Raw genomic sequence first — 11,821 nt, 5'->3', positions numbered from 1 at the left:
CGCGCGCGCGCGTGTGTGTGCACGCGTGTGTGTATGGAGGAGGGGTCGTGGGAATCGGGGGCAGTCTCACGGTGATTCGTGTTATTCTTGGTGGTTGACACGTTCACATTGATGTAAAAATATATGGACTTCAACAAAAAGAGTACTAGCATAGCAAAGCGTGTGTTGCACTGTAATGTGGCTTTGAATTTCTAGTAATCTGATTTCATTATTTTCCGAAATCAAGTTTGCAAACATATGGCAGTGCTGTGAAATGACAAACATCAATTATGTCAGATTTGTGTGTCTTATGAAGAGGACCGTGTTCAATGCACTTAAAAGGTGCCATTTTGAATTACAAAATGTGTGTAAAGCAGAAAATGAGTTTCGGAGACTTGAAAAGAGTTTTGTTTTTTTCAAAGCAAACCAGTGTGTATTATTTAGCGCCATCTAGTGGTGAACTAATAATTCATTCATTTAATAAACGCACTATTAATTTCAATAAAATGCAAAAAAAATAGTTCTATCACATCAACGTACATGAATAAAATAAAATAAAAAAATATATATATAATCATAATTGCAAATTATAGTACAGAGGTACTATGCGCCTTACAAGAGGCTGACATGTTTCGTCGCCATCTTTCTGCTTCGGATAGCAAAAGGAGAAAAACTTCGTGTAGGAAGTCAACCTCTGGCGGAAGTTGCAGCTCGTGCCGGAGCCAATTGGTCGACTTCCGTTTACCGTTCGCTTGCAGGTGGTCATCGCTGAGTCCAGTGATTCGGGCCAAAGGGCAGCCATCTTACGTTGCCACTTTTACTGACAACTTTTGGGGTTTTCCCCCAATGAAAACACGTATCTCGAAACGCACATTTTACGCTAGGATCCCTGTATGAAGTAATGAGAGTTTTGCAAAGAGCAAAGTTCACTGTTTGCGTCGAACATTTATATCTCAATATCGTGAATTGTTACTCACAGATGTAGTGCTTTTTTCCTGATGGGCTTTGCTTTCAACTTGATTGTTGATGGCTGTGATGAAGCAGACAAATCTTTAAATAGCACCCGGAGATATATCTTGAAAAATAAAATTACGGCAAGTCTTTTTCGTAGAAATTAAATCTACATGTAGTGCTTCTCCCAGAGAATTGTATGTCATACATGGTGGCATTTTCGCCGTAGAGGCATAAAATATGATGAAAACGCCACGGCACTATCAATGTACAGTGTTCAAGTTAGGTGGCCGTAGTGAGTGGCAACGTAACATGGCCGCCGGTAGCGTCACTTCCCTTAATACCAAGTAAACGGCATTGACAGTCCATTATGTGACGGCCGTGGCTCAGGGTGTAGAGACGGTTCGTTCAGTAAGTCATTGTGTCCTTGGGCAAGGCATTTCACACACATTCCCTCCAGTGCTATTCACACTAATGTATGGAAGGTGTGAATGTTTTGTGGTGGTTGGAAGGGCCGTAGGCACACATTGTCAGCCTGCCCCAGAGCAGCTGTGGCTCCTTAAGTAGCTTACCGCCATCACAGTGTGAATGTGTTAGTGCATGAATAATGGATCCATTCCATTGTAATGTGTCTTTGAGTGTCTAGAAAAGTGCTATATAAGTCCAAAGCATTATTATTATTATGTAAATCCGTGCTCCGACACTCGCGGTATGTCTCCCTCTACTTTGCTCTTGATAGCTTTTGCTAGCTTCTCTTACTAGCCGCTCTCCTCCAGCTAGTTCTTGCTAACTGCTCTGACAAGCCGCTTACGCTAGCTCCTGCTCGCTCGCTCGCTCACTCCAAATAGTGTTGGTATGGTGCGAAGCGTGCGGCACGGTGATGACTGGTTAGCACGTCCGCCTCCCAGTGCAGAGGACGTGAGATCGAGTCCGGGCTTCGGCCTTCCTGCGTGGAGTTTGCGTGTTCTCTCCGTGCTTGCGTGGGTTTCTTCCGGGTACTCCGGGTTCCTCCCACATTCCAAAGACATGCATGGCAGGTTAATTGAACACTTCAAATTGTCCATAGGTGTGATTGTGAGTGTGGATGGTTGTTCGTCTCTGTGTGCCCTGCGATTGGCTGGCAACCAGTTCAGGGTGTACCCTGCCAGCTGAGATAGGCTCCAGCACCCCCGTGACCCTTGTGAGGACAAGCGGTTAAGAAAATGGATAGATGGATGGTGCAAAGTGTCTTATGTCTGAGGTACTGCACTGTGCGCGCGCTTTAAAATGATTGCATTCTATTAGTTCACCACTAGATGGCACTAAATTATACACACTAATTTTCTTTGGTTTTGTGTTTTTTCATTTGCTGTTATGTTCGGTTGTTTGTTGTGTTTTGCACTTCAAGGCCATCATAGTTTTTCGTCAGTTTAATATATTTTACTAAAAGTTTTGAGTCCACAGAATTTTTAATTGAGCTGGAGCGTTCGTACCAAGACAGTTATGTTTCATTTCTTCATGTTCACAAGTTCGATATAATTCTTTTCTCGTCAGATGAAGCAGCAGTTCATTCTGAGGCTGTGATAGGGAGTATGAAACTCAACTGACACCGTCTGCTCCACGAAAGAAGGTTCAAGCTACGACCTGGCACGTTGAAGCACACATCACAAGTTTACAATCTAGCAGACAAGTGCTGACGATCCACTGCCAGCACTGCGGTAATGGTACTCTGGAAAAGGTTGGCAAAGGATCCACTCTGCTATAACAGTACACTGCTCTCAAAACCATCGACAGATGCAGCGTCATATAATTTTATTAAGACTTGAATTTGTGTAGTGAAACCCTCCTAAAAATGGCCTAAGTAATGTTTTTTCAATTTTTTTTTAGAAAACACAAAAACCTGAACCAGTTGAAATGTTGAATATTATTATATAACATTTATTAATCGTTTCTCCTAAAAAAAAATATGATAATAAATGATTATTGAGATAGTAGGAACAATGTCTTCCAATTATGTTATGGAAGAGGAATAAGTGGTGATGATTAGTTTGTCTACATTTTCAGGGTCAGAGGACTCAGCTGGATCAGTGATGTCATCATCATCACTCACTTCAACAACAGTCATTTTCGATCGATGACAACTCATAAGAATTATCAAGTGTGTTACCTACAACATCAAAGATTTAAACCATTGGATATTGTTATAATTGTGTGATCATTCTGGAAGAAAAAAATCATTGGCTTGTGGTCACTTCTATGTGCTGTTCACCTTTTCACCAATGGGGGCAGTGATAAGCGAAACGTACCTTGTCTGCCGGAAATGGCGCCAAATCAAACCGTGCCGGACGCGCGCATGCGCGTTTTGGTTTTGTTTTGTTTTTTTCCTCGCGCGCCTGCGCGTATTGTTTCAAACAGAACGGCGCCATTTTTGTTGTTGTAGTAACGTCTAACGAAGTCTATAAAGCCTGTCCATTTATGTTATTAGTACAGTGACGACAAAACGTATACAATGATTCCTGGACAGCCATTAGAACGCGACTGGTAGATAGCTAGTTCACTGTTGGTTAAAAAGAGGCTACAAGAAATGGAGAAAGGCCGTCGATATATTGTAAGTTAACTTCAAATGTTCTGGCTTTCGTGTGTGCCTTTTAAAGTTTCAAAGTGGATATTTTGCTGTGACAGGCAACTCGTACAGCTAAAGGGACAATTATACAATACTAACGCAATGCCTCCCTGTCTGTCCGCAGAGGAGACCAAAGAGGAAGCTCTTCTATCAAACCAGCACGCAGAGGTAAGTTAGATAGTTGTTATAATTTAATGTACACTCTTGTTATTGTTTTATATTTACGTTTTTTTAAAATAATGCTTTCAAATAAAATAAACATACCAATATTTCCAGCGAAGCTAAAGAAGAATGGAGAGTTGGGCGATCAATGGAAAACGTCGAGAAGCTGTTTGATAACTTGGGTACATTTTCTTTCTTTTCTTTTTTTACTTCATATTGTTTGTCATGTGTCATAGTCGTATTTACAACTTTAGGACCATACTTCCTTATATTTCTTTAAACGTGTCATTCTGTCAATAAAACTGCCACGACAACCAATAAAATAATTACATCCCACAAAGGGGGGCGAATATTTGCAAAGCTCACGAATGGTGACTTCGCGTCAGTCTTCGTTCAAAGTCGCACTTGCACGTTCTCTAAACAGTATTAATGGTTCTCCAAACAGTCTAAATTGTCTTTCATTTCACAAGAAAGTTCAAATCCTGACTGGCTGCAAGAAATTGTAGTTAAAAACACACACACACAACACACACTTTGAATAATTATTTTAAAATGTAGTATTTCTAATTAATTATAATGAATTAATGAGTTATTTAAACCATAAATTTTTACCATTTGCGTTTGTTGCTTTTTGTGTTGTGTTTTTTGTTTAGTGTATAAATGTTGTTTACATCAGTGGTCCTCAACCCCAGTCCTCGGGGACCACTATCCAGCCAGTTGTCCATGTCTCCCACAGCCAACACAGGTGATTCATGTAATCAGCTAATCAACCAGCTCTGGAGAAGCCTGATAATGATCCTCACCTGTGTTGGCTGTAGGAGACATGTAATCAGGCTTGATAGTGGTCCCCAAGGACCAGGGTTGAGGACCACTGGTCTACATCACATGCAGTTTGTTCTAATTGTACTTTACTGCGTGCTTTTATTTTTGCCTCTTTTTGCCCTGCTATCTGCAGTCAGGTCAGCATTGCAAATTGCCTTACTTGGTTAAATAAAGGTTGAATAAATTAAGATAAATGAATAGAAAGTAGTATCTCAAAATATCCACACTTCTTTTTTTCTTTCCCACGTCCTCTGTCTATAGCAATCTGCTTCTTTCCTGAAAGTCACACCATCTTTTTATGGTTTAATAAAAATGATTTAGTCTTCTGAATGTTAAGTCTGAAAAGCATGTACAAGGTCGCAGTTTAATGTTGCAACACGTCCAGAGATCAAATAACTCATTGTGCGGGGGTGATTCACAATTATTTTCTTTTTTTATTATTAGTCCGGTTTGACGTGGTGTGCGGTTGTTAGTGGATTAGAGAGAGGAGCAAGACTGAAGTAGCAATGTGATAAGTGGCTGATGTCTTTGTGAAATTTTCTTTAAAACACACACACACACACACGTTGGATGAGCACTTCAAACGCCCCAACAATAATTATTTTTTTTAAAAATCCAGATATATATTTTTTTTAAATCCAGATAAAAAAATTTTTTTACTGCTGAAGTATTTGACCTATTCTACTGCCAACACTGTTCTGCTCACCTACTAATCTTCAATTTGAGCTAGTTACGTCAAGTTTTAAGTGTTGGCATTTCAAATATCACAGTAATTTTGACCAAATAAAATCAATCAGATCGAAACCAAATGCGTTTGAAATTTATTATTGTATACGTACAAGCAAGGCATCTAAACGCCCAGATCGGATGTGCCCCGTTAAAGCCAGCTTGACGTCAACAAAATAGACTGATAATTCTACATGTACTGTATAAATCACCATGTTTGCTCAAACGACCCCAAAAAAAAGAAGAAAAAAGTCACCCAGCTTTGTCATGTCTTCATTGGTATGAATATTATCGACATTTGGATCGTACTACCTACCACTTACTATTTAATATTTGTTCATATGTTTGTTTGTACAGACTCTCCCATTGGTGTAGTCCGCTCATCTGTCTGCCGCTTGGACTCGGATAGTGAGAACATCCTGGTGAGACAAAACCTTCAATGGTACATGTAAAACATGACATGCACAACACACATTGGGACGGCATTTCAAATGTTAATTTATCAACAAATACATTTCATTAATTTATTATTATTAAGGAGCTAAGCCAAAAGGCGAAGCTCTCGATTTACCGGTCGATCTACGTTCCTACCCTCACCTATGGTCACGAGCTGTGTGTCGAAACCGAAAGAACAAGATCCCGGATGCAGGCGGCCGAAATGAGTTTCCTACGCAGTGTGTTCCGGCGCTCCCTTAGAGATAGGTTGAGAAGCTCGGTCATCCGGGAGGGACTCTCCGCGTTGAGAGGAACCAGTTGAGGTGGCTCGGGTATCTGGTTCGGATACCTCCCGGACGCCTCCCTGGAGAGGTGTTTCGAGCACGTCCCACCGGCGGGAGGCCCCGGAGACGACCCAGGACACGCTGAAGAGACTATGTCTCTCGGCTGGCCTGGGAACGCCTTGGGATCCCGCTGGAGGAGCTGGTTGAAGTGGCTGGGGAGAGGGAAGTCTGGGCTTCCCTCCTAAAAGTGCTGCTCCCGCGACCCGACCCCGGATAAGCGGTAGCAAATGGATGGATGGATACTGATACATGTTTTGACAAAAGGGACTTTTTTTTTTTTCATCTGTAAAGATATCTCTAAAATAATAATTTCTATGATATTTTGGGAAGCTGGTGCATGAAAATATTATGAAAACTTTTTCTAAGCCTGTTGGTATCAGGAGAAATGAAACAGATTTTTGTGGAAACATTTTATTTTAAGACAATGTCACCCAGGCCTACACTAAACCAAACATGTTTTACTTTGCATCTTTAGTCTTCCAAAGAAGACGAATTGCCTCCCGTGACACTTGCGCCAAGTCCTATTCTAAACATCGGTAAGAGACGTGCAAACTTCTGAATCACACTTTTCATTTTGTTTCACATGGAATTTTGTCTCAGACCATTCAAACGTTCCTTTCAAAGGGCCTGTGACGACATCCAGCCCACTAGAGGACAGCACGGCTGTGAGTTTAGCTCAGACAGGGACCAGTAACCAAGACAAAATGCCGTCACCGATCCTGTTTGACTGTGAAGACGGAAAAGGCGCGGTAACGATTCAGCCGGCTTCTGACAAGTAAGAATTGATTGGGCTTCTGCTTACAGTATTACCGGTACGTCTTGTAGACATGATTACTTGGAACCCCCCCCCCCCCCCCCCCCAAAGGAAGTTTGTTATTACTAGGCCCTATACCAGTCATAACATCTTGCAGATGCTGCTGTACATTCTAAAATGTAGTTAATTATAAAGGAGGGTACACACCGTCAAATATGTGAATTTACTTTTACTATCCATTCCATTTTCAGCCACAAAGAAAGCCCCACCGCAAGTAACAAGAATCCCCAAATGACAGCATCAAGGTTGGTAATTTGCCTTTTTGGGTCTATTTGTTTTAATTTAAAATCTAGAAAAATTGTGCTGTAAAAAGATACAACTTTTTCTTCTGTCCTTATTTTTTGTTGATTTCTTATTTAATTGTATAGATTTTAAATATGCAAATACTGTAGATGTCGTCAGGAAAAAAATGATGACTATTACGATGAGAAAAAAAAAGTGCTTTATAAAAACATCAAATAAACTACTGTACACAACTGTAGTGTTGGATGTGTGCCTTTAAGGGGCGTTACCTAGTGAGTGACGGCAGGAAAATGGCTACAGTCATTTCTGGACCACAAGGCGCACCTGACTATAAGCCGCGATAGCCAAATTTGGGTAATACTCAAGTTTGTTACACATATAAGCTGCACCCGACTGTAAGCCGCAGCAGGTCTTTTAATGTTACCGCACCGGGTTCCCGCTACTTTCTTTTCCATAATGAGGGTGCATGTTTTCTCACTCTCGTTCTGTCTCTCCTACTGTATTTAGGCTCACTTGGTTTGTTTTGCTCTGCCTGATGCTTGTTGTCCAGAAATTACTGTAGTTAGTTTGTGTGAGTGTCAGAATGTGAGTTTTGGCCTTTAGTGCTCACAATGTACTTTGTTTGAGTTGTCCATATTTTGTTGTTATCAGCAAATCTGTGCAGCAGCAGCCTAGTGTGTCCACTGCTGACAAGGACCATGAGGGAGTTCAAAGAAAGTCCACAAAGGAGAGCTCTGTGAAAAAAGACATCTGGGCATTCCTGAAGAAGGTCCAAGACTCCAGCCAGGCCAAAACCAAACCGTGAGTTAAACAGAATCTGTACTGTACTGTTACTAAACACTAGTAATTGTTGAGCATGGGAACAGGAAAGCCTCTTTGTAACAGGTTGATTCAAGTGAAGCTTGAAAACGAGGGTAAAATTGTAGTGTGGGTGTAATTCTTTTTCTTTGATATTTTGACAAAAAAAGGCATTTTTTTCAAGACATGTGTTTTTTTTTTAATTCAGGAAGACCCTGACACCAGTTAAAGCACCCACGCCCCCTCCTGAGTTAGAGGAAGAGTTCCTGATTCTGGATGACGACCTATCTTTTACCTTTTCCATTCCTACTAAACCAACCAGTAAGCAGAATAAGAACAAAGAGTCCAGTAGTGACAAAGGCAGCTCGATTGACAGGGGTTCCAAAGATGGCTTGCGAGAGACTAATCTGCCAAGCAAGAACACACCCGAAGTGCAGACAGACCCTAAAAAAACGACAAGCGACAAGAGAGAGAAAAAGACCGAGCTGAAGCATCGCAATACCCCCAACAATAAGAATCCACAGAGTAAGCGCAAAAAAGCAGACAACCAACTGAAAGTGGTGGCCGGCAGTCAGACAGATGACCTGACAGTCAAGCCGTCATCCGGGGTGAAGAAGTCTTCAAAAGCCAAACGAGAAAATCCCAAGAGCAGCAGACCGGCTGCAAAGACGAAACAGATGAAGGCGTGGCATTTGGAGTCTAGCAGCAGCAAGGAGTGTGAAGATGCTGGCCTGGCTTCTCCTTTGGGTAAGATCATCTCACGCTGGTGTCCCGCTAAAATTGCTATAACACTACGGCGGGATATTTGAAAACTTGACAAATGTAGCTTTCCTCCCACAGATTTCCACCCGGTGAAAATCGACCCTGCTCAGGGTTCGGCAGGCAGAACATTTGAACAAATCCACCAGACTATCTCGAGCTGGAGTTCCCCTGAGGAGTGTCAGGTGCTGGGCAAAAGGAAAAGAAACCCGCCCGGGGAGTGGTGGCTGAGCTTCCCTCAAAACGCAGAGCAGCCTGAGGGGGAGGACGAGGCACCCCGCGTCAACAAGCCCAAAGCCAACCGTCGAGAAGCGACCAAGGCAGCGTCGGCGTCACCGGTCAAGGCCGACAAAACGCTTAAAAGCACAACCAAGAAGGATTTAAGAAAAGCCACGTTGAAGAAGAAAAGAGCCCTGCAGAAAGTATCTGCCAGTGAACTTGACAGAGATGGAGCAGAAAAAATGCGAGATCAAGACCAACTGGAATTCCCGGATCAGGACTCTCCTCTGGAGCAGAACTACAAAATCAGTTGAGTATTGAGTATTGAGTAGGTCTGCACGATAATGCTATTTTCAAGCGATACCGATAAACCAATAATTTAGAAAGTACTGATGTTGATAACCGATAAGTAAGCCGATAATTGTTTGTTGTTAACCTGAATACAAATATACTTTTGAGTCCTACTATAAGTACAAATACATTGAAACATTGACCATGAAGCTGAATTTTATTGATATCTCTGCTTCAAAGACATCCAGTAACTCATTTTGAGTTTGCCAAAACAAAAAAGTCATGTTTAAAAAAAAAAAAAGCAACAAAAATATTCATTTTGGGGCCACACTGGCGACTGCCATGTCGCCATGATGCATCTTCTGTGAACACGAGGCCGCGCGCATTATGACGTCACAAATATGTGACACAACCATAGGAGAGGGGAGGGGTTGAGGAGTTGGGCACAACTTGAACCACAAACACAACAGGTGGACCGGCCAATTATCGGCGGATTTATTTATCATCTGGTTTATCTGTATGACGTCAAATTGGTCGATCGGCCACCTATATTTTTGTGCATCCCTAATATTGAGTGTAGTTTTCTTGTTATTATTACACACTCAAATGTCAAAATGTTTGTGTTTCACAGAACATCTAGCGTTCCCGCAAGTGTACACTGCCAAGACAAAAAAGCGCAGCGAACCCCTCCCGTCCACCCTCACTGAATCTCCAGAGCAGCTGCTGGACAAACGGCAAAGCAAGCTGCCCGGTGAGTGGTGGAAGATCCCGGCCACGCTCGAAGACGCGGCGGCGGCGGCGGAGACCCACCAGCTTTTAAATGCAAATCACAAGACGTCCAAACATGGCAAGAAAGCAAAATCCAAACGAAGCAGATCTCCAAAATCAGCCGAGCGTGCCATCAGATCGCCGCACAGCCGAAAGACGGAAGATGAAAAGCAGACGAGGGGCGTCGTCTCCAACGGGACCTTACCTGTCGACGGAGGCGCCAGTCAGCGTCGTGAAGTCGTGCAAGTTGGCTCTCCCGACTGTCAGGGAGCTATCACGGTGGAAAGAAGTCAAAGCAGTTTGGACAACCTGCGGGACAACATCTGTCCATCTCGCCACGCGTAAGCAAAATGCAACATATCATCACTTATGGTATATAATCTTCTTTATCAATATTTTTGTCTTCTTTGGGGACGCTGGGGGGGGGGCAGATTACAAAGTGGGCCGGTGTGCATGATCGATCTGGAACCGCACGATAATGAAGGTAAATTTGAACAACTTTTAAAACATCCGAAACAAACGCACAGCAACACGTGTCCAATCCATACGGGTTCCAGACCTACCGTCAAACAGACACTCCCTTGCCCGGCTGTCCATTAGCGACCTGTGTGCTGATCCCCTCAAACCTTGCACCGTGGAGTTCAGCGACAAGGCCGACCTGATTGAGTGGCTCCAACTTGTGTTCTCCACCAACCGGAAAGGAAAAAATGACAATAGTAAGACTAAATAATCTACCCTGATATTTTCTATGTGTGTGTCTGGCTTAGAGGTTTTATTCAAAGTGTTTCCGGGCAGATTTGGCCGTCTCCCTTGACCAATTTGACTGGTACTACTACAAAAGTGGAGCCATGGGCATCACAGAGGACGTGCATTGGTGGAACCTCTCTCAAGGGAAGATGCTGCTGGGCTCATTCATGAAAAAACCTCTGTGGGTGGACCACAGCGCTAACATGGTCAGGATTGTTCTTTATTTCCCTCCAAAATGGCGAGGAAAAAAAGTGATTTACATATTTTTGGTTTGTTTTGCCCTAAAGGGTTGTTTCCTGATAACGAGCTCTGTCAAGGTAAAAATCGACTGCACTGAATCTGATGTCGACGCGGGCAGTTTCTTCACGGTGCCGTGTGGTAAGAACAGTCACTTAAATTACGCTTTGATTTTATTAATTTTTTTATACGTGACGCCGTCAGAAAAGATTCGACGCGAAGCCCATGTCAACGTTTATGCTTCATCGTCTCGTCTCTTGCTTTGCTCAAACAGGCCACGCATACAGCCTCGAGAACCTGACGGAGCAGCCTGCGTTAATCAGCTTTTCTAGGGTACTCGCAGACAGTCCAGACTAATAGATGAGCAGCAGTTTTGACAATTGTAACAAACACGTTTGCATCCGATTTGTCAACGAGGTTTAGTGTTGGTTTTGGAGTGTGTGGCTAACGGGGGTTAAATCCCCAGCCTCAACTTTGAAGCTGTTCTACTGCAGTACATGTATTTCAAACAAGTCGCGTACATTTTATTTTTGTAAAAAAAAAAAACAATTGTTAAGGAAATATCTAAGGTTAATGTCCCCAAAGATCGCATGTGTGAGATGGGGCAGTCACTCCCAACTTTGGTTTTAAGGGTGGGAAGCCCGGTTTGGGCATGGTGGGTGACAAATGAGTTTACATTTGGACTGTGTCTTACTGTTTCTACACGTTCATTGACTTGCGTCACTTCACACAATCTGTTAAAATAGTAAGACAAAGCTTTGCATTTGCTTAAATAATGTGTAATTCTCTTTAGAGTTAGTATCCAGCGTGACAAATGTATTTTTTACATGAGTGTTGTAAAGAAATGAATTATGTGTCAATCAAAAGCATGCCTTGTCATTTTTGTCAAAGTTTAGCTACAACTATTGGAGTCCATTAGATTGT

At 42.5% G+C, this 11,821-nt stretch overlaps 1 protein-coding gene across 2 annotated transcripts; it reads left to right on the top strand.

The window, feature by feature from the left end:
• Positions 1-3,271: 3,271 nt before the first annotated feature.
• Positions 3,272-11,763, top strand: LOC147172337 (uncharacterized). 2 transcript variants are annotated; one of them, XR_015095313.1, is made up of 17 exons: positions 3,272-3,517; positions 3,657-3,700; positions 3,809-3,876; positions 5,600-5,664; positions 6,497-6,557; positions 6,646-6,796; positions 7,027-7,080; positions 7,730-7,879; positions 8,085-8,623; positions 8,717-9,163; positions 9,777-10,254; positions 10,345-10,397; positions 10,471-10,629; positions 10,709-10,866; positions 10,948-11,038; positions 11,172-11,332; positions 11,618-11,763. XR_015095313.1 is itself a non-coding variant. In XM_086077642.1 (16 exons), the coding sequence occupies exons 1-16, from the start codon at positions 3,494-3,496 to the stop codon at positions 11,252-11,254; spliced, it is 2,625 nt and encodes an 874-aa protein (XP_085933768.1). In that variant the 5' UTR covers positions 3,272-3,493; the 3' UTR covers positions 11,255-11,763. The 2 variants fall into 2 exon arrangements, 1 of the variants encoding a protein (XP_085933768.1); XM_086077642.1 differs by having other exon boundaries at positions 11,172-11,763.
• Positions 11,764-11,821: the final 58 nt, after the last annotated feature.

The sequence above is a fragment of the Leptonotus elevatus genome, chromosome 6 (genome assembly GCF_054856555.1).
Source record: "Leptonotus elevatus isolate MCC_2025b chromosome 6, RoL_Lele_1.0, whole genome shotgun sequence".
NCBI lineage: Eukaryota > Metazoa > Chordata > Actinopteri > Syngnathiformes > Syngnathidae > Leptonotus > Leptonotus elevatus.
Note: the sequence above shows the minus strand (reverse complement) of the source record. Positions and strands in the feature narration are given on the sequence as shown.